The sequence below is a fragment of the Carcharodon carcharias genome, chromosome 13, assembly GCF_017639515.1.
Source record: "Carcharodon carcharias isolate sCarCar2 chromosome 13, sCarCar2.pri, whole genome shotgun sequence".
Classification (NCBI taxonomy): Eukaryota; Metazoa; Chordata; class Chondrichthyes; order Lamniformes; family Lamnidae; genus Carcharodon; species Carcharodon carcharias.
In genome coordinates, this window is record NC_054479.1 from 16,619,712 (window position 1) to 16,640,034 (window position 20,323).

Below are 20,323 nucleotides of genomic sequence, written 5' to 3' on the forward strand. Positions count from 1 at the left end.
TGTCTCTAAGTTATCAGGCAGCTTGTTCAATATCTGGTAATAAATGAGCAGAAGTTTTCTCTAACTAAGTATTGGGAAGATGGGGGTCATTGCCTTTGATACCACCCACCCCCCCATCACCCACAAACTCCATTCCCTAGCCGTCCTTCTCCTTGGTGACTGACGCTGAATCAGAATTTTTTGCAACTTTGGTGTCATATTTGACCACATGTCTGCAGCTTCACTCAGGCTGCCTATTTCCACCTCTGTAACATTGCTAGATTTTATCCTTGCCTCAGCTCACCTATTGCTGAAACCCACATCAGTGCCTTTGTTACCTCGAGACTCGACTATTCCAATATGCTCCTGGCTGGCATCCGACGTTCTGCCCTCTGGCAATTTTAAAATGATCAGCCTTGCCTTCAATTCCCTCTATGGTCTTGCCCCTCTTTATCTCTGTAACTTTCCCTAGCCCTACAACCCTCCGAGATATAGGCGTCCTCCAATTCTGGCCTCTTGCGCAACTTTCAATTTTATTCACCTGACCTTTGGCAGCCATGCCTTCAGCTGCCTGGGCCCTAAAGCTATAGAATTTTCTCCCTCAACATTTCTGCCTCTCTTCTTCTTTAAGACACTCCTTAAAACTACCTCTCTGACCAAACTTGTGGTTATCTGTCCTAATATATCCTGAGTTAGTTCGGTGTGATATTTTGTTTGATAACCATTCCTGTGAGATTCCTTTGGGGTAGATTACTATGTGAAAAGCTCAATATAGATGTTCTTATATTCAAGACAGACGTTGATGGACTTTTGGACACTATGAGGAAAGTGCAGGAAGGCGGAGCTGAGGTAGAAGATCAGCTAAGATCTTATTGAATGGCAAAGCCAACTCAAAGGGCCAAATGGCCTACTCCTGCTCTGATTTCTTATAAACACAGGTCGCTGCTTTTGAAGATTTCAAGATTGCAAGTGGAATGGATAAACAGGAGTAGTGGACAAATCAAAAGAGAAAGTGTTTGCTGCTGTAAGAAATCATGGTTCATCTGGACAGTTGTGTGCTATTCTGGTCACCTAATCTGAAGAAGAATACTCCTGTCCTACATATGTGAGTAAGTGAGGTAATTCTGGGTATGAAGAATCTAAATTGGGAGGAAACATGAAACATTAACTCTCTTTCTCCCTCTGTAGATGCTGCTGACCTGCTGAGTTTTCACGGAACCTTCTTTCAGTTCTTATTTTAGGTTTCTAGCACCTGGAGTATTTTACATTTGTTAAGGACTCTGTTTGTAGAGCGCATACAGCACAGAGGGAGGCCATTCAGCCCATTTGAAAGAGCGATCAAAGTTGTTCCACTCCCTCACTCTTTTCCCATAGTTCAGTAAACTTCTCTTTTTCAAGTATATATTGTATTCCATTTTGAAAGTTCCCATTGAATCTCCTTCCTCCACCCTTTCCATTCCAGATCATAACAACATGATGTGTGTAAAATAAAATTCTCCCGATCTCCTCTCTGGTCTTTTGCCGTTTATCTTAAATGTTGTCCATTGGTTAATGACCACCCCCCTCCCCCACCGTCCTGCCACTGGAAACTGTGGAATGCTCTCACTCAAAAAGAGATGACTGATAGGTGACCAATGTGATGTTTTCAAGGTTAGCAATGGACTGATACATTTGCTATAACTCGCGCATTTACCGTCTTGAAACATCTCACTGGCACTCACTGTTGACAGTCTAATTACAAAGACTGGACCAGGTTGATGACATTATATGGAGTCACCTAGTCTCCTTCTTATATTATTTTCCTCTTCTCCTCCACTGCCACAGGAGCAGAGTAAATGATCTAAAATAAAAACACTGCTGGAAAAACTCAGCAAGTCTGGCTGGAGAGAGAAACAGAATTAGGCTTGGAGTCGAACACGGCTTCTTTGGAAATGAATAAATGACCTTGCTTGGTTCCTCCTTGTACTATGATTGGGAACTCACTCTCTCAGCAATAAGATTTCAAACCAGTCCTTTATACCAATAACACTGATAGAAATTCCTTACCACCATCAGATGACCATTCTTGCCTTTGAAGACTTGTGATTCATGGCCTGAGGTGAAATCAACGACACCTTCCTTCCCGGGTTGAATTGTGAATTTCAAGCTGAAATGGAAACATTTTCATAGAGGGTGAGATATTAAAACTCCTTTGAATTATTAGATATAAAGAATGGTAAATAATTTAGGAGACTGCAAAATATATAAATAATCTGCAGCACTTTCTCTGATCTTATTATAAAACTCTGTTATAATACTCTGTCACAGATTACTCCCCTCCAGTGTTGATATAAGACTTTCAAGTTATAACACACTCTCTGTTACACGTCACATTCTCATTATGAACTTCTGTTACAATTCTACCTTTGTTATACAATCAGTGATAACACTGCCTCGCCCTCAGTCTAAGGTTCTCAGTTATAACATTCTCTGTTACTTGCTCACCCAACATAAGGCTCTAAGTTACAACACTCTCTGCTACTTGTTCCCCCACCATTATAAGACCCTTGGTTGTAACGCACTTTAATCGACATCATCACATTGTTAATTTCATCGCTGCTGTCTGTCGTCAGGGACTCTTGTGAGCTATATTAATTTCATGGGCTCTGTTACTTCATATACTAGGCAAGTGGCACCAGCACTATTGGTAACTGCAATGGTTCAACAAGAGCAATTACCATCACCTCCCCAGGGTAACTGGAGATGCCAACCTTGCCAGTGACACCCACATCCTCGGACAGAATTTTTAAAAACATTGCCCCAGTTGTGGCCAGAATCTCTCTTTAGAGCAATCAGATTTAAAACCTCACCTTTCTGCTTTATTTAAAGTAAGTGATAAATGTAAATGAACTTAAGAAACACAAGATCTTTGCTGCCGATCCAGCAAACTGTTCAATAAACTAAAGGACTGCCCTGAGTTCAATCTCAGTTTGTGCAGTGGTCGCTGAAGTCAGCCAAGGCAGTTGTTGGGACACCGCCATTGGCCTGATGCTCCTGAGCTAGTACAGGGCAAACCAGCCAAGATTCTTACTCCTGGCTGCTAGCACTGCTCCTGCTGAGAGGTACACGTATGGAGAGATTGGGTGTTGTTAGGATTGCAGCCCCGGGGCCAAACCGGCTGCTGTCCGAGGTTACCCAGGGACAATACCATGGACGAGCTCAGACCAGCTGCCGGGGTTTGTAATGCCAATCCGAATGTGAGTCAACGCCTTCAGAAGGAAAGGTGACAATGTTAGAATAATGCAGATTGTTTCATCACAGGCCCCAGTGCAAGAACATACAAGCAGAAGTAGGCCATTCAGCCCCTCCAGCCTGTTCTGCCATTCAGTTAGATCGTGGCTGATCTCTATCTTAACTCCATCTACTCTCCTTGGTTCCATTACCCTTAAACCCCCTGCCTAACAAAAATCTATCAATCGCCTTTTAGAAATTCTCACTTGACCCTCAGGCTGCAGAGCTTTTTTGAGGGAGTGAGAGTTCCAGATTCCCATTTCCCCTTGTGTGAAAAAATGCTTTCTGACATTGGGTGGAATCGTCCGTGCCCACTGGCACTGGGCGCGTTCACTGATGTGGGCAGACAATATGGCAAGAAGGGCCAAAACTCAGGTTCACAACATCGTGAAACCAGTTTGCAGTTGTCTGCCCTGCACTTTGAGGGGAACTCGGAGGTGAGTACACAGTAACAGTGCAGAGCGTCACCTGGGTCACCTAGTGAACTTCAAGGTTGGGGTGCGTTGTAGGAGGAATACAGCAGGATCATGGAGCCTGCTGAACTAGCTGTAGGCCTTGTGGCTTACAGGGAGCGAAGACAACCGAGGAGAGAGTGACTGAGGCACCTGGCTGTGCAGAGGGAGGAGCAGCACCCTCAGGAAGAAGGGGCAGCTGGGGCTTGTGCACACACCGCCAAAGACCCACAGCGAGCTGTCGCTGGTCAGTGCCTAGCCAGACCCAGGGTCTATAGATGCTGCCTTTCATTACTGCAAATGACTGAGAGCCAGTGTTGCCAAAGATGGCGCATGTCTAGGGAACTGGTCGATCACATCTACCAGCTACTGCAGGATTTGGCACCACAGGGACATAGAGGGCATCCACTGTCAGTGGCCGTGAAAGTGACCGCGGTGCTCAATTTCTACACCGGTGGCTTCTTTCAGGGCTCCACAGATGATCTCTGTGGGATATCACAAGCTTCCACCCACAAAAGCATCCATGAGATCACAGATGCCACCTTTGCGAGGGCCACACAATGTTGTGCATTTCACCCGGGACCAGGGCAGCCAGGATGCAAGAGCGATTGGATTTGCCCAGATCTCGGGTTTCCCACAGGTGCAGGGTGCCATTGACTGCACTCATGTAACGCTCAGGTCTCTGTCGTAACACGCAGTGAACTATGTCAACTGCAAGAGAAACCATTCGCTGAATGTGCAGCTGGTGTGCGACCACCACAAACGCATCCTGCAGGTCTGCTTGCAGTTTCCAGGGAGCGTGCATGATTCCTACAATCTCAGTTGGTCGCAGGTCCCTGGAATCTTCCAGGGTCCACACAAACTGCAGGGATGGCTCCTCAGGGACAAGGGCTACCCGCAGGGGCCGTGGCTGATGACACCCGTGCAGCAGCCTCAGATGTAGCCTCGTGCTGCAACTTGCAAATTGGTGGAGCAGACCATTGGGATGCTGAAAATGAGGTTCCGGTGCCTGGACCAGTCTGGTGGAGCCCTGCAATACAGTCCGCAGAGGGTGTCATACATCATCATCGTTTGCTGCGCCCTTTACAACCTGGTGCTGCAATGGGGAGAGGAGCTGGCTGAGGAGGAGATGGAGGAGCTGGAGATCTCCTCCGATGAGGAGGCCGACAGGGATGAGGGTGAGGAGGTCCTCGAAGGTGACGATGGTGGGGATGAGGTCCTCACTCTGGCCAGACGAGGTGGACGTGCTCAGGAGGCCCTCATAGCTGCTAGATTTGTGGAGGATGATGATGACATGCAGTGAGGTGACACCATAGATCCTCAAGTTGCATCTACAAACGTTTGACTTCAGTCTGGCTTATGACAGCGCATATACCCTCTGTGATAAGGCTCCTGTCATGGAGATGCAGTGGAGACCCTAATCGTCGCTTGATTCCAGGAGGATGATGACAACACGCAGTGAGGACACTCCATAGATCTTCACATAGCCTCTGAGAATGTCTGACTCCTGTCTGGCTGAGGGCAGCTTGCTTGCGCTCTGTGATCAGGGCCATCTCACAGACACAGCCATGAAACTTTAAAAGCATCTGATGCTTTTGCCACCTTCAGTATCTGACCGCTTCACTGGTCACAGACGCTGAAGAGATGGGGGCCAGCCCCACCTTAAAGGTGCTGAGAGCACACAGAGAGAATGACGGAATTCTGTGACGCCTGCCCACAACATTCTGACAGCAATGACAAGAACCATTGAGGTGCAGGCGTCAGCAATGTGTCCAGGGTGTGTGAGGCCCGACCATCACTTTGGTCTGAAGGCTGCACTGAGCACAGGGAAGAGGCCCTGGACTGAGATACCTGCCTTTATCTTGTACAGAAAGGTTTCACATCTGAGAGACAAGAACATTGCTCAACAGAACAAGGAGCCATAGGCAGGGAGATATTCTTGGGAGTTTATTGACAATAGTGAACATTATGTACAAGTGATTAACACCCGTGCCCAGGCTGTGCGACCGCATCTTCTTAACTTTCTTAACCTGACGCTACGTCTTAGAGCTCCCCAGACATCCACAGCAGAGGTGGAGGCAGCCTGCTGACTGCTACGACCTGTCTGTGATGACTTGGTGGATGTCCTCTGGAGGGCTGAGACCTGGTGGGCCCTGGCCTGCTTTCGGGGTCCTGCTATGTGACAATGCCACCCTCCTTGGCCTGTGGAACTGGAGCTGCTGAGATCACAGTAAGAAGGGGGTTGGATGGGCCAGACATTCCCGGAAGGGTGGTCCCGTAGAGTACAGCTGCTGGTCCTCCTCCCTATGGGTGCCCTAGGGCCCCTGGCTGACTCCTTGAGGAGAAGGGGTAGCTCGAGTGAGATCGAGCTGCCCTGCACCCCTCTCACTTACACGCTGTTGAAAGCCAACTACGGCATCAGCATGGAGTTCAGCCTGCACAGCAGTGCAGGAGCGACGTCCTGGACTAAGGTCTTCATGGCAGCCGCCATCCTACCAGTGTTGACCTCGATGCGTTGGCTGGTGCTACCAGCTCAGCCTGAAGGCGGACAGACTCCTCCATCATGCCTTCCAATCCAAGGAGTGCAGCTGACATCCCTTCCTGATGTCCCTGAGCTTGCCTTTGCAGCTCCAGCAACTGTGAAATGACCGAGTCCAGAGGCTCCTCATCTGACTCAGACTCAGCAAATTTCTGGCCTCCAGCAGTCCTCTGGGAGTTGGACCAGCTGGGAAGTCCCTGCTGCCGCTTGCAGTGGATTAGAGTGTGAAGTACCTACCAGATTGTGATCCTGAGGTTACTCTAAAGCTAGGTCCCACCGAGGTGTGTGTCTCTGCGCTGGTGGAGGGTGTGGGTGAGCGCTGTGATGGGACTTCAGGGAAGGTGCCTCCAGATTCCTCTTCAAAGGTTTCTTCCGGGCTTGACTGGAAGCCCTGAGTCATGGACTCCGTCAGCTGTGTCCCAGATGTGCCTGCGAAAGCAAGGGGAGATAATCAGTGGATGGCAGTGACTGTGAAAGAGGACACATCACTCACAGCATGGTTATCTGATGGATGTTGCACTGCTGTGTTCTCACTTGGTAGAGCAGCGCCAACCTCACCGTCAGCTCAGGACCGGTCCTGGTCATCGCCGGCCAGCTCGATGGCTCTGTTTTCAAAGTCCGTGAGGACCTTGATTTCTGACATTCCGCCACTGGTCTGCGACCTCTCTCTCTTGTTGTGTGTCGGCTTGTGCTGCATGAATAGAGATGGAGAAAGTGTAAGCAGGACACTTGCCGGGCCAGATGAGAGGTTTGCCTGGCCTGTGTGGGTGGTGAGTGTTCCCAGGAACGGGATGAGGACAATGATGGTTTGTGTGAGAGAGTGGATGGTGATGTCCTTTCAGTGAGTGAGGGCCCTGTGGGTGTGTGATTGGTTTGTGAGTCTGTGAGTTGAGAGTGATGAGAAAAGTCACTTACCCTGGCGGGACGGAGGAGATCATTCACCCTCTTGCGGCACAGGGTGGTTGTCCTCTTTTGAAGGGCGTTGGCGCAGACCACCGCTGCCACTGTCTCCCGGGCCGGATTAGTGAGGTTGCTGCCCATCCTGCGGCCAGGGTGGGAGTAGAGGACACCACGGCGAGCCTCGACTGTGTCCAAAAGGTGATCGAGGGTCCCGTCATTGAACCTGGGGGCTGCGGTCTTTTTGCCTTTCAGGGCCATGTCTTCTTTGCTGCAGTCGTGGGCTGGAAGCACTGAGAGGTGTGTGCGCGGCTGGACTTTAAATATGTCCAGCCCCTTGTGCTGAAGCAGCGAGGTGATGGCATGGCGGGTGAATGAGAGCCCGCCCGCCATGGAAACGGCCTGTTTCCCGGGAATGCATAATTAATGCATATGGGGTGAAAAGCCACCATTGCAGCTGGTGGGTGAAACGTCATTTTACCCACCCACCACTGCACTTAGTGCAAATCTGGGACGATTCCACCTATTATCTCTGAACAGCCTAGCTCTAACTTTAAGGTTTATGCCCCCTTGTTGTGGACTCCCCCACCAGAGGAAATAGTTACCCCTTATATATTCTATCAACTTTTTCAATTATCTTAAACACTTCAGTAGATCATTCTTTACTCAAGGGAATACAAGCTGCGTCTATCCAACCTGTCCTCATGGTTTAACCCTTTTTGCCCAGGTGTCATTCTATGTCAGGTAAAAGCTGAGGACTGAAGTGTGTGATACATTTGTGGCCCTGTCGTGCGATGTAAGTTTCTGTTTTTTTTTTACCTACCTGCCCTGAACGATTTTGAAGCTGTTTTGTTTGCTGGCCATTGTACAGAGCTTGGTCACTGTCTCAAACACATAGTCACACTGCAGAATAACATCGCCCTGCATACATGAGACAGACAGTCAGTCCAATACCCGGTGGAGGAGCCATCACCACCATCTTCACACGTGGCACAGAATATTACTTTAAGCAATGTGTAGCACGCCGGTGATGTATTGTACAGCGCAGAGCGGAAAACATAGCCGGAATTTCACATGGTGAAATGTAGAGTGGTCTCATCTTAAAAGTCATGCACTAGCCCACCCCTCCACATGACCAGAAAGCCCTGAGCTGACTTAACGGCCACCAGGGTGTTAGTCGGCTCAGGGCGAGACTTCCGCCCCCATCCGGGAGGAAGTCCTGCCTCCAAGAGCTGCTGGCTAATCGAGCGACTGGCAGCTCTCCAGCCCCAGCAGCGCCACCCAGGAGTGGCTGCCACTGCTGGGACCACAGCTGGTCCCCCAACAATGGTCATCACAGAATCGTTACAGTGCAGAAGGAGGCCATTGAGCCCATCAATGTCTGCACCAGCTCTCCGAATAAGCTATGCACTTAGTGCCATTTTCCCAACTTCTCCCCATACGTTCTCTGGAGTCAGATAAGAAAGTGTGTGTGTGTGTGTGTGTGGATGGGGTGGGTCGGTGTGTGTGGAGGGGGTGGGGCTTCACCAGACCCTGTCTGGTAGGCCCTGACGAGGGAGTGTGGGGATTGCCATTGGGAGGGCAGAGGGGAACAGGGTGGGGGCGTACATTGAGAGGCCCTCCATTGGGCACAGGCTGCCAGAGTTCACATGGCACTCTTGCCACATGGCATAGGCACCCCACCCCTGATAAACTCCCGGTGGCGGCAGAAGGATGCCCTTGTGGCCCATTAATTAACCACTTAATGGCCTCAATTGGCCCAAGGGCGGGTGGGCTGCCCAACACCTCCCCTGCCACTGTAAAATACCAGCAGAGGTGGGTAGGCAATGGGCACGGCACCCCTGCCATGTCACACAATTTTATGCCCCCCTCCCATAGCTGCCAGCCCGCTGCTGGGGCATTGGGGGTGTAAAATTCTGGCCCATGTTTGTAACTGTGATTCACTACATAGCTGAATTCCCTAATCTCTACACTGTTGGGATGGTGAAAGCCAGCCACTTCCCTTCAATAAGGAAGAGAAGATGTTGGTTTAAGTCACATAGGAATAGTTAGACAAAAAAGATCACCAAGACCCACCTTGTTTGCGTTCCACCATCCTGGTATCCAACAACAGTGGAGTTGTTGTCCAATTACAATGATCAATCTCCATCAACTCATCAATAATAGGCCCAGATTTGTTATCTTATTAACTGGTTCAGAAGGGCACAGGGTGATACCTAAAGTTATCCGTCTCCTTGACCATAGCCAGCAAAGGTACATTTAGAAAGAAAATTTTAAAACACTACCCCCTAAGAAGTGGGAACATAGGAACAGGAATAGACCATTTGGCCCCTCAAGCCTGTTCTGTCACAAAGTGAGATCAGGGTTGATTTGAGATCTAACTCCGTGTACCAACCTTGATCCCTATCCCTTAACAACATGGACTCAATGGGACAAATAGCCTCCTTTTGTGCCATAAATGACCCTGAGTTTTGGTGAACAAAAATCTATCAATCTCAGATAAATTAGCAAATGATTTCACATCAGTTGCTGCTTGGGAAAGGGAGATCCAAATTCTACCAGCCTTTTTGGGTAGAAGTGTTTTCTAACTTCACTCCTTCGGTCTCCGTATTTAAGAAAGGAAATAAATGCGTTGGAAGCAGTTCAGAGAATGTTCACTCAGCTGATACCTGGGATGGAGGGGGTTATCTTTATGAGCAAAGGTTGGACAGGCTGGGCTTGTGTCCATTGGAGTTTAGAAGATTGAGAGGTGGTCTTATTGAAACTTACGAGACTCTGAGGGAGCTTGACAGGGTGGATGCTGAAAGGATGATTCCCCTTGTGGGGGAGACTAGAACAAGGGGACCAAATTTAAAAATAAGGGGTCTACCTACTTAAGGTGAAGATGAATGAATTTTTTTTCTCCTAGAGGGTCATGACTCTTTGGAACTCTCTTCCCCGGAGAGCGGGGTAAGCTGGGTCAATGAATATTTTTAAGGCAGAGGTAGATAGATTCTTGACTAACAAGGGAGTCAAAGGTTATAGGGGGTAGGTGGAATGTGGATTGAGATCACAATCAGATCAGCCATGATCTTATTGAATGGTGCAGCAGGCTTGAGGGGCCGAATGGCCTACTTCTGCTCCTAATTCATATGTTGGTATGTTTGTCTGAAAGGTTAGACTCTAATGTTGAGACTATGCCCCCCTCATTCTAGACTCCCAACCAGCAGAATGAGCTTCTCTCTATCTGCCCTATCTGTTCCCGTTAATATCTTGAAAACTTTGATCAAATCATCTGTAAATGCTACATTAGCTTGAATATTTTAGAACAATTCCCTTAAATTCTGCCAGTGTTGGTATTAATTCTGCATTGAGGAAACATGTTAGGTTGAGACAAGTTGGCGGAATTGGTTTTAACTCCAGAATTCTCAGGAATCGGTTGCTCTTGAACCCATGGGGAGGCCATGGTGAATTTAACTTCTTGACCTCAGTGCCACAAGGCTTTACCACTTCCTGCCCATTCCAGGCGGGAAATCGGCAGGGAGCAACTTCAGGAATTGGGTGGCTCATGGATGCCCATGGCAGGATGTGGGGGAGGGTGTTTTTGGCTGGTGAGAGGAAATAGTGGTGGCAGTGGGAAGTGCGAGAGAGGTAAATCCCGGGCAATGGCAGCCTAAACTTTCCTTGTGGATCCCAGGGGAGGCCCTGGAACATTAGGACCACGAGAAGCAATATAACAAAACTCCAAAGAACCTCGGACATTGTTGATGTATTATTGATCAAATTTATCAGGAGTATCAAATTTCCTTTCATTATTGGTTGCTCGAGTGCTTTCTTTTTCCTAACCCCATTCATTTTGCTTTCACTCACAAAATGACACGAGAACTCTATAGGAGGTCATTTTGATCTGTGTGGGTTGGGGAAGATGGACAATGAGAAACAGCCCAGGTATCAGATCAGCTGCTCACTATTCACCCTGCCCCAAAGTTGCTTTCCATTGAATTCCATGGAAATCAAACCCAGGGCGGGATTCATAACAGGCAGCTCATCCAATTTTGCCCATTTTACAAAGTCAACACCGAGTCAAGATGGCCGCCCATATAAGTGCGAAGAAAATCAGGTAGCGAGGAGCTGAATCTTTACTTTCTGATTGTTGTTCTCACAGGGAACGTGGATGACGAAGACCCCGTCACTCAGATTACTGACAGACACACCTAAAGGAGACAGAGAAACGGAACTTGTCAGCAGCGTGAGATCAGTAATGTTCAATTCCCACAAAACACCTGGGCATGGTATCATAGAATCAATAGAATCATAGGATGGTTACACCACAGGAGGACATTTGGCCCGTTGTGTCTGTGCCAGCCCTCTGAAGGGGCAATTCACCAAGCGCTACTTCTTGCCCATTCCCCGTAGTCCTGCAAATCTTTTTCTTTTCAGATCATGAATCCAATTCCCTTTTGAAAGCCTGAATGGAACCTGCCTCCACCATTCTCTCAATCAGTGCATTCCAGATCCTACCCACTCATGGCGTGAAAAATGTTTTCTTCAAGTCACCATTGCTTCTTTTGCCAATTGCCTTTAATCTGTACCCTCTGGCTCTCAATCCTTATACCAATGGAAACATCCTTATCTACTCCATCTAGATCCCTCATGATTTTAGATGCCTCTATCAACGAAATCCCCTTGTTTGAATAACCAAGGCCTAAATTTCTCATCGGGTAGAGTGGGAAAGGCAGGTTGCTATTTTTGTGGTGGGTTTTTTTGGCCAGTAAGTCTCTATGACTCTTGGCTGTGGGAATGGGCACAATGGTGCTGGTGCCATGGTCAGACCAAAAGCAAATGGAAACAGGAAGAACTGCTGCCCTCCTCCTATTCGGTAAAACAGATTAAATCACAAGCAAAAACACGTGCACAGTCGCTATGGACACATTGATTATTTTTTCAACATAGCCAAATAGAATCCTAGAGGCAAAAGGACATTCTTTTGAAACCCATTCCAACTCTTTTAAAAACAGAATATTGTATTTATATAGTGCCTTTAACATACGTTTTTAATTAAACCGAGTCAATTTTTGTACATAAATTTTATATATGCTTTTAATTTAAAAAGTTAAAGTAATTAAAAACATATATAAAATTTATGCAAAAAAATTGACTCGGTTGCTGAAAAACGCCCTGGGTAAATATTCTAGCGACTCCATCAGTTAAACAACAGCTTGCATTTATATAGCACCTTTAACGTGGTTAAAAAGTCTCAAGCGGCTTCACAGGAGTGTTGTCAAAAAAGATATGACACTGAACCACATAAGGAGATATTATGACAGGTGACCAAAAGCTTGGTTAAAGAGCTAGGTTTTAAGGAGCTTCTTAAAGGAGGCAAGTGAAGCAGATAGGCCGAGAGGGTTGGGGAGGGAATTCCAGAGTTTAGGGCCCAGGCAGCTGAAGGCACGGCCGCCGGTGGTGGAGCGACTAAAATCAGGAATGCACAAGAGGTCGGAATTATAGGAGGGTGGAGATCTCAGAGGGTTGTAGGGCTGGAGTGGGTTACAGAGATATGATGGGGCAAGACCATAGAGGGAGTTAGATTACTTTAACATTGAAGTAGCTTACTTCAAAATGCATTTTGATCCTGGCCACTGCCATTAAACAGCACTGCCCAGCTTCCCCCATCCACCAAGGCACTACTGCCAACAGAACCTCCTGATGCTGAAATGTGAACAATTCAATGCTGCTGTGTATAACTGTGCACCAGAGTATGCCTCCAATATTAACATGTATAACAGTGCCAATGTGGCAACCCTTGATAGCTGCTTTTCTTACTCAGGTGTGAGGACTTAGCTCTCTCTGTTGCTAGGCACTAAAGGGTAAATTTATACTGTCTAGTGATCCTGGTGTAGAGCTTCCTGTTGCTCGCGTGGACAGCCAGCATAGACCTGATGGGCCAAGTGGCCTCCTTCTGTGCTGTAACCATTCTTTGATTCTATGCAATCATGTTGCACCATCTACAAGATGCACTGCAGGAACTCACCAAGCCTCCTTAGACACCACCTTCCAAACCCACGACCACTACCATCTAGAAGGACAAGGGCAGCAGACACATGGGAACACCACCACCTGGAAGTTCCCCTCCAAGATTTTGAAATATATATATGGACTGCAGCGGTTCAAGAAGGCAGCTCACCAGCACCTTCTCAAGGGCGATTAAGGATCGGCAATAAATGCTGGCCCAGCCAGTGAAGCCCGCATCCCTTGAATGAATAAAGGAAACATTGGCAAGTTGTATACACAAATCAGGAAGCCTGATTTTGCAGCCTGCATGAATTTTTGTCCATTATTCTCAAGAGTCTAGAGTGTGATAGCATTTCTCCCTGCCTCTGCTTTCCTCTTTCCAATGCAGCCAACAAGAGCTCACAAGTGAAAGATCCAGAGGTTTTAATCACCGCAAATATTTTGCATGTCGGAACGTAAAGGGAGCCCAATGGCAAAATGACTCTGTTTCTCTCTCCAGAGACGCTGCCAGACCTGCTGACCTTTTCCAGCACTTTCTGTTTTTATTTCAGGTCTCCAGCATCCGCGTATTTTGCTTTTAATAACAAATTGACCCTGGCTGGAGGGATTGGGTAAGCGGGTGGGAGTGTGGCAGAGGAGAGAGGGATAGTGTGGGGTGGGGTGGCGGGAATGCATGGGGGCTATGGAATGGTGGGGTGGGGTGTTATCGGAAGAAACCCCTATGGGTTAGGGGCTGTGGATGATTTGAGAGGGATGAAAGGAATGCATGGGTACGGCATAAGAGGGATGGCATGGCAAGAGTGGAATTGCATGCGATGGGGATTTAAAGGAGCACTCTGGCAATAAAGATACAAATTGCAGCATAAATGTTCTCTGCTATTTTAGTAACATTAATATATTAAGTAATATTTTCGCCATTTAGTCTGACTTAACACCTGGTGCAATTGAAGCAGACAGGAGGTGGGCTCCATAGTTACTATATCCCCACTGAAACTGTAACGATTGCAGTGACCTGAGCCTATTACCTTTGAGGGTCGCATATTCGATTTTCTGTTTGATTTTGTCCTCTTCAACGATGTAGGCTTTTGCCTGCATCAAGAGCAGCTGCCTTGGCCTCGGTTTGAAACCGTTTCTGTTGTATTTAATGACGGGAACACCATACTGAAAACAAATTGGCACAAACATGTTCAAACACTCGCAATCATAATTAGAACACCTTTCCTGTAACCCCTGCATTTCACTGTCTTTGCCCACAAGGTGGAGCAATGATAACCTGGGAACAGTGCCAGCTCGGCGATATTTTCCTAAGCGGGAAAGAAGGTCAACCTAGGGTATCCCCCTGTCTGGAACAGTTGGTGAATGACCTGCCCAATGTGGAACAATGGGTGCCAACGGGTCGGTGTTCTTGACGCACCGTCCGTCAGTACCCGGCCTGCACCAGCAAAGACAACGATCCTCCTAGCAAACCAAATTCAACAAGGCTACACTTGAAGGATCCCAGTACCACAGAACCAGAAACCGCCAGCAACATGAAATTCTGCGGCCCCCATACCATTGGACCTGCACTTTGCATCCTGTAACTCAGCGTTGAAGGACCATCTGCAGCCAAGAGACACCTAGCCAGGACCCTTTCTCGACATCACACCGCCAGAGTGAGCTGCATCATGCCATTAAAAATACTGTGGCTATAAGAGCAGGTCGGAGGCTAGGAATCCAAGGGAGATGAACACACCTCCTGACTCCCCAAAGCCTGTCCACCATCTACAAGGCACAAGTCAGGAGTGTGATGGAATACGCTCCACTTGCTTGGATGAGTGCAGCTCCCACAACACTCAAAAAGCTTGATACCATCCAGAACAAAGCAGCCCACTTGATTGGAGTCCCATCCGCAAACATTCACTCCCACCACCCCCCCCCCACCCCACCCTGCGTACAGTGGCAGCAGTGCATACTATGTACCAGATGCACTGCAGGAACCCACCAAGCCTCCTTCAGCAGCACCTTCCAAACCCACGAATGCTACCATCTAGAAGGACAAGGGCAGCAGAGACATGGGAACACCACCACCTGGAATTTCCCCTCCAAGCCACTCACCATCCTGACTTGGAAATATATCACCGTTCCTTCACTGTCGCTGGGTCAAAATCCTGGAGCTCCCTCCCTAACAGCACTGTGGGTGTACCTACAGCACCGACTGCAGCGGTTCAAGAAGGCAGCTGATCACCACCTCCTCACAGGCAATTAGGGATGGGCAATAAATGGTGGCCTAGCCAGCGATGGCCACCTTCCATGAATGGATAAAGAAAACATTGGCAATTTGTATACACAAATCCCTTAAATGAATTTTTAAAAATTCAAGAAATGCATCTGCCATCAGATGAAGCTGGGAGGTACAAGATAGACAGTTTTGACCTGATATCCCATATTGCACACTCTAAGCACAGCTGTGCCACATTTATCCAAGCAACCATTGCTGACGCACTCCAATGAACACCCCGACATCATCAAAGTTGATGCCTTCCAGATAGCAAGCATCTACAAGTCCTGTAACTGGGATGAACGGATCCTCCCAATCCTACCACACGTAGCTATCTATACTGGAGACTTAACTAGCCACCACACAGACTGGGGCCACCAAGAGGTTAATGTAGGTGATGAAAAACTCGCAAACGGGACCTCATAGGGTGACCTTGCTCTTGTCCCCATACAGCTGGGAACGTTCCACTCTACCAAATGGAAACACGACTACCCTCCTGATTTGTGCTGGGCCAGTTCCCGCACACAGCAATCCACTCCCTGCTTCATGCCAAATCCTGCCCAATTTTGCACAAACCATCTCTGACCCACATTGGACTTCAACTACCGATCGTTACCAACTCAAAGAAGAAGTGGTGGAACTTGCAAAAAGCCAACTTGGAGGAATACAGCATGATTTTGGAACAAAGTGTGATAGCGATACCCATCCCGAAATATCCTCATAGAGCTGGCATACAGCCACTTCTGTAGAGACAACTACAAAGCAGCCAACAGCACCGTTCCAAGGGGGATACCACCCTGTGTATATACTTTGCCTGGAACAGGAGTTTGCTTCCTTCCTCCAACAATATGAGTCCTCAGGTGATCTAGACCATGGCAGACCATCGGATTGAACCCCTGGGCTGTGCCCACCAGGCCAGATGGGATGAGACAACACAGGACCTGGACTTCACTCACTCAAGTTGGGAATGTTGGAGCAGCCCGGTCACTGTTACCGCCAAGCTGTCTATCTGTAAATGTGTAATCAGGTAGCAAACTATCTCCTTCACATGGGAAAGGCACCATTGGAAAAAAAGAGCAAAGAAGCCAGTTCGGAGCAAGTGGAGATCCTTCTGTAGGCAGACGAATTCCAGATTGGAATCCTTCATCATCCTGGAGTTGGACAAAGTGCTACAACCATCTAGCTGGGCACTGCTGCTGACAATGTCCTCCCTGAGTTCCTCAAACATCTTGGCCCATGGGCCTGCTCCTGATTGGCCTGACTCTTTACAGGGGTCCAATGCGAGGGAAGGCTGCCAACACCCTGGCACATGTCTAAAGTCAATGGCCTCCCAAAACCAGGCAAAGACCAAAAATTACATCGACCTACTGGTTAATACACTTCAAGCTATTGGAACATCTAATCCTACAGTGGATCAAGCCAGAAGTGGAGAACATCCTGAGTGCAGAACAAGCAGGCTTTCGACAAGGATGAAGCAAACATGATCAAGTCCTTGCATTAACAACTATCATTGAAAATGGCTTTCAAAGGAATCTCAAAACAGGGGCAATTTTCCTTGACCTCACTGCAGCATAAGATACAGTCTGGCACAGTGGCCTATTTGTTAATATATCAGAAGTTTTCTCTCCCTGGGTTACTGATGCCATTGAACTGCTGCTCTGGGACAGATGGTTCAGGCTGAATAAGGGCAAAAAGATTAGTGCCTGGAGGAAACAGAAGAATGGGCTCTCTCAGGGCTCTGTCTTAGCTTCAGTCCTGTTCAACCTGTACATCAGTGGTATACCCCCAATCCGGTCTCAGAAGTTTATATATGCAGATGACATCTGCTGTGGCATACAGGCTCAAACTCTCCTGGAGCTAGAAGGTGTGTTAAACACTGATATTCCAGAGCTGGCTGACTACTGCATGGCAGGACACCAACAACCGAGCACCAGCAAAACAGTCTCTAGCACATTCCACCTTCGCAATGCCAACGCTAAGAGGGAACTGGACACCACCCTGGATGGCCAGAGACTGAAGCACAATCCCCACCATGTTTATCTGGGCATTAGTCTTGACAGAATCCTCATGTACAGCCAGCACCTCATCGAAGCTGCAGAAAATAATTAAACCCCATAATAACCTCCTGAGTAATCTGGCCGGTACCTCCTGGGGATCACAGGCCTAGACCCTAAGGACCTCTGCTTTTGTACTCAACTGCAGAATACTGCACCCCAGTACGGTACCAATTGGCCACACCAAACTTATTGATGTGCAACTCAGCTGAGCAAGGCGCATCATGACAGAAACTCTTCAACCAACTCACCTCCCCTGGCTCCCACTCCTCAGCAACATTGCCCTGCACCCCCTCACCCCCCCCCCCCACCCCCCCCCAACCTGCATATTAGGAGGAAGAAGGTCTGCTCCAACCCAAACCTGCCCTTATTCAAGGGCCTCCTCAACCCACCAGCAGTACGCCTTCCCTCACACCACCCCATATGGTTAAACCCACCATGCTCAGGAAGATTGGCAGGAGAAACTATCCACCAGAAACCACTCTCTCACATAGACCCCACTGCTTGTCCACCCAGCTTTGATCTCCCATGGTGACAGTGGGCCCTTTAAAATCATTTCTGGACTTGCCAAGGCCTCTGTGCAATCACTCAACATCAATGGGGTCACCAAGACCATCGAGGCTGCAGCTGTGGTGCAGTTCAAACAATGACTCACATTGTCGGGGAGTGTCCACTGACTAAACTTGAAGGCAGGCTTGAAGAACTGATCAGACTATTGCTTGGCTCTGTGACTATGCACACACTAAATAAATAAATGTGAAACCTAACCATGGAGGGCCTACAGGTCCTCAGCTTGACCTTTGGTTAATGTTCAGTGTTCACTGAACTCAGTTATAATGCAACAATTAGCTTCAATCTGGCTTAGAAAGCAATTAGATTCTGATATCGATCCTGCTGGTTAGACCACAGGTGTGGATGTTGTAGTGTATTAAAAATTACATTGGACATTTTGTCCACTAAAGGTTACTATACACATGACCTAGCAGAGGGAGTCCAGAAGGAGAATAAAGGAATCCATGTTTTAATGGCACATGCTGCTGTTCTGATTGTGAATTCATTTTCCTGAATCTTACTGTTTCTTCCCAAGAACTTCACAGTTCTTGGTGAGGAACTGCTTTCCAATATTAGCAGCACCTTTTGGAGTTCAGAGGAGGAACTCCAAAAGAAAGGGCATTACAAGGTGTTAAGTGTGCCCTGAATCTCTAATTAGACAGTGACATTGGTTTACTTCCAGCTGTATATTTGAGGTATGAGTGCCACCCTAGTAGGAATGGCAGATACTCAATCTTGGGTCTCCAGCAAGATGTTCTGAAACCAGCTATCAGGGATTTTTCTCCGTGAAGGATAATATCCAGCCTCTGTCTAATCCCATTCTGGGCACTGCTGAAATCTGGCAATTCAAGGTGGGTAAACCCCTTAACCCTGGCAGCTCAGAATATACAGCACCAAATGTCCATGAATTGAATGCCCACAAGGGCAGTGCCACCATGGGAAAATGTCCTTGCAGGACATCTTGTTGTTTTACACCAAAGAGAGAGAGGTCAGCTGATTGAGATATGGTAAATCCATCACATTGGTGTGTACTGCAGCTACAAATACAATTTTAACTTTTAAAATGGCCAGCTAAATGTACTTCAAAAAAAGATTGCACTTGAGTAGAAATCACGGGGCAAGTCTTAACTAAACCCATTGGCAAACAAATGAGTTAGGGTGCCACACTGGTTTTACAATTCGGCTGACACTTTCATTGAAGGCAACACACAACCCTATTGATCTGGAGGTGAAATTGGTATTCCAACCGATTCCATGGGGTTCTTCCCTGGCCGGGTAGGTCAAATTAACCTGGATGCCTGCAACATCCCACATTCACCCCTTAAGCCCCCAGACCCTCCATGATTAAAATGAGCCATAATATTCCCAACTGGTCTCCAACATAGAGTCACTGCCTCTTTAATTATCCAGGTCTTATTGAGTTCATTTTGGAATTTTACCCTGAGTCGTTCATGACGGATCAGCTGAAGAACCTTCGGGTTGATATCCTGTTCACCTGAGGATGGAGAACATGTCATGTTGAGAAGGATCTGAGCTGTAGGAAAGGACCCTCAGAATTTGTTGCTGTCCCTTTGTGCCCAGAGGGAGCTCAGTGCATACTTACAAAGTCTGCTGTCACTAAAGGGTTTGGTGACACTCTGTAGATATCCATCTTTCTTTCCTTTAAATAATGTGCTGGCCACAACCTTCTGTTGCATCTGTGCAAAAGGCATATTTAAATTAGAAGAAGAAGGATTTTAAAATTATTTCTCCCTATTGATTCTCTTTTGGTTTTTTTTCTGGAAGGCAGTGACTTGTGGAGTATAGTTCCATAGGTATCCTCTGCTATCTCACCCACACAGCCATTTTTGCGAGACCCCTAGTGAGCGCCAGTGATCTGTCCAATTGCAGAGGGCATCAGAGCCAAGCCCAATTCTGCCCTTACCCACATTTTGCAAGTGATATGTATCTCTTGGCTGTGGCCATTATCAAGTGTGGTGAACATAGGGCCCACACAGTCCAATAGCCTGTTGTCATGCTGTTTTTATTCATGCCTGGAAATGAGCTGCTCGGGGTGAGGTATCAGAGGACTGCCGTCCTCCTGGGGCAGGACAGAACAAAAATACAGGAGAGAATGTTGCTCACATTTGAAAATCAAAAGCTACAGATTTGATTAAAATGTTAATCAGGAAAATTGCACGACAAATGAACTGACAGCTTTTATCTGTTGCAGACAGCAACTGCTCAGTATTAGGGCTTCATGTAAATTTCAGAACTAGCCAGAAATCTGACCATTCATCAGTAAATCCAACGACAACACAGAATAGATATGATAAAGTTTAAACTATGTGTA

The 20,323-nt window shown here is 47.5% G+C and overlaps 1 protein-coding gene across 1 annotated transcript in view; it reads right to left on the reverse strand.

Moving 5' to 3' along the window:
* The window catches only part of myo1ha (myosin IHa), a 71,373-nt gene that overhangs the window by 618 nt on the left and 50,432 nt on the right, over nt 1-20,323 (reverse strand). Inside the window, exons 25-30 of the mRNA XM_041203007.1 lie at nt 19,595-19,688; nt 19,431-19,486; nt 14,154-14,289; nt 11,260-11,330; nt 7,961-8,058; nt 2,026-2,125 (exon numbers count right to left, since the gene is read on the reverse strand). Coding sequence (XP_041058941.1) covers nt 2,026-2,125; nt 7,961-8,058; nt 11,260-11,330; nt 14,154-14,289; nt 19,431-19,486; nt 19,595-19,688 — 555 coding nt within the window. The remainder of the gene's footprint in view (nt 1-2,025; nt 2,126-7,960; nt 8,059-11,259; nt 11,331-14,153; nt 14,290-19,430; nt 19,487-19,594; nt 19,689-20,323) is intronic.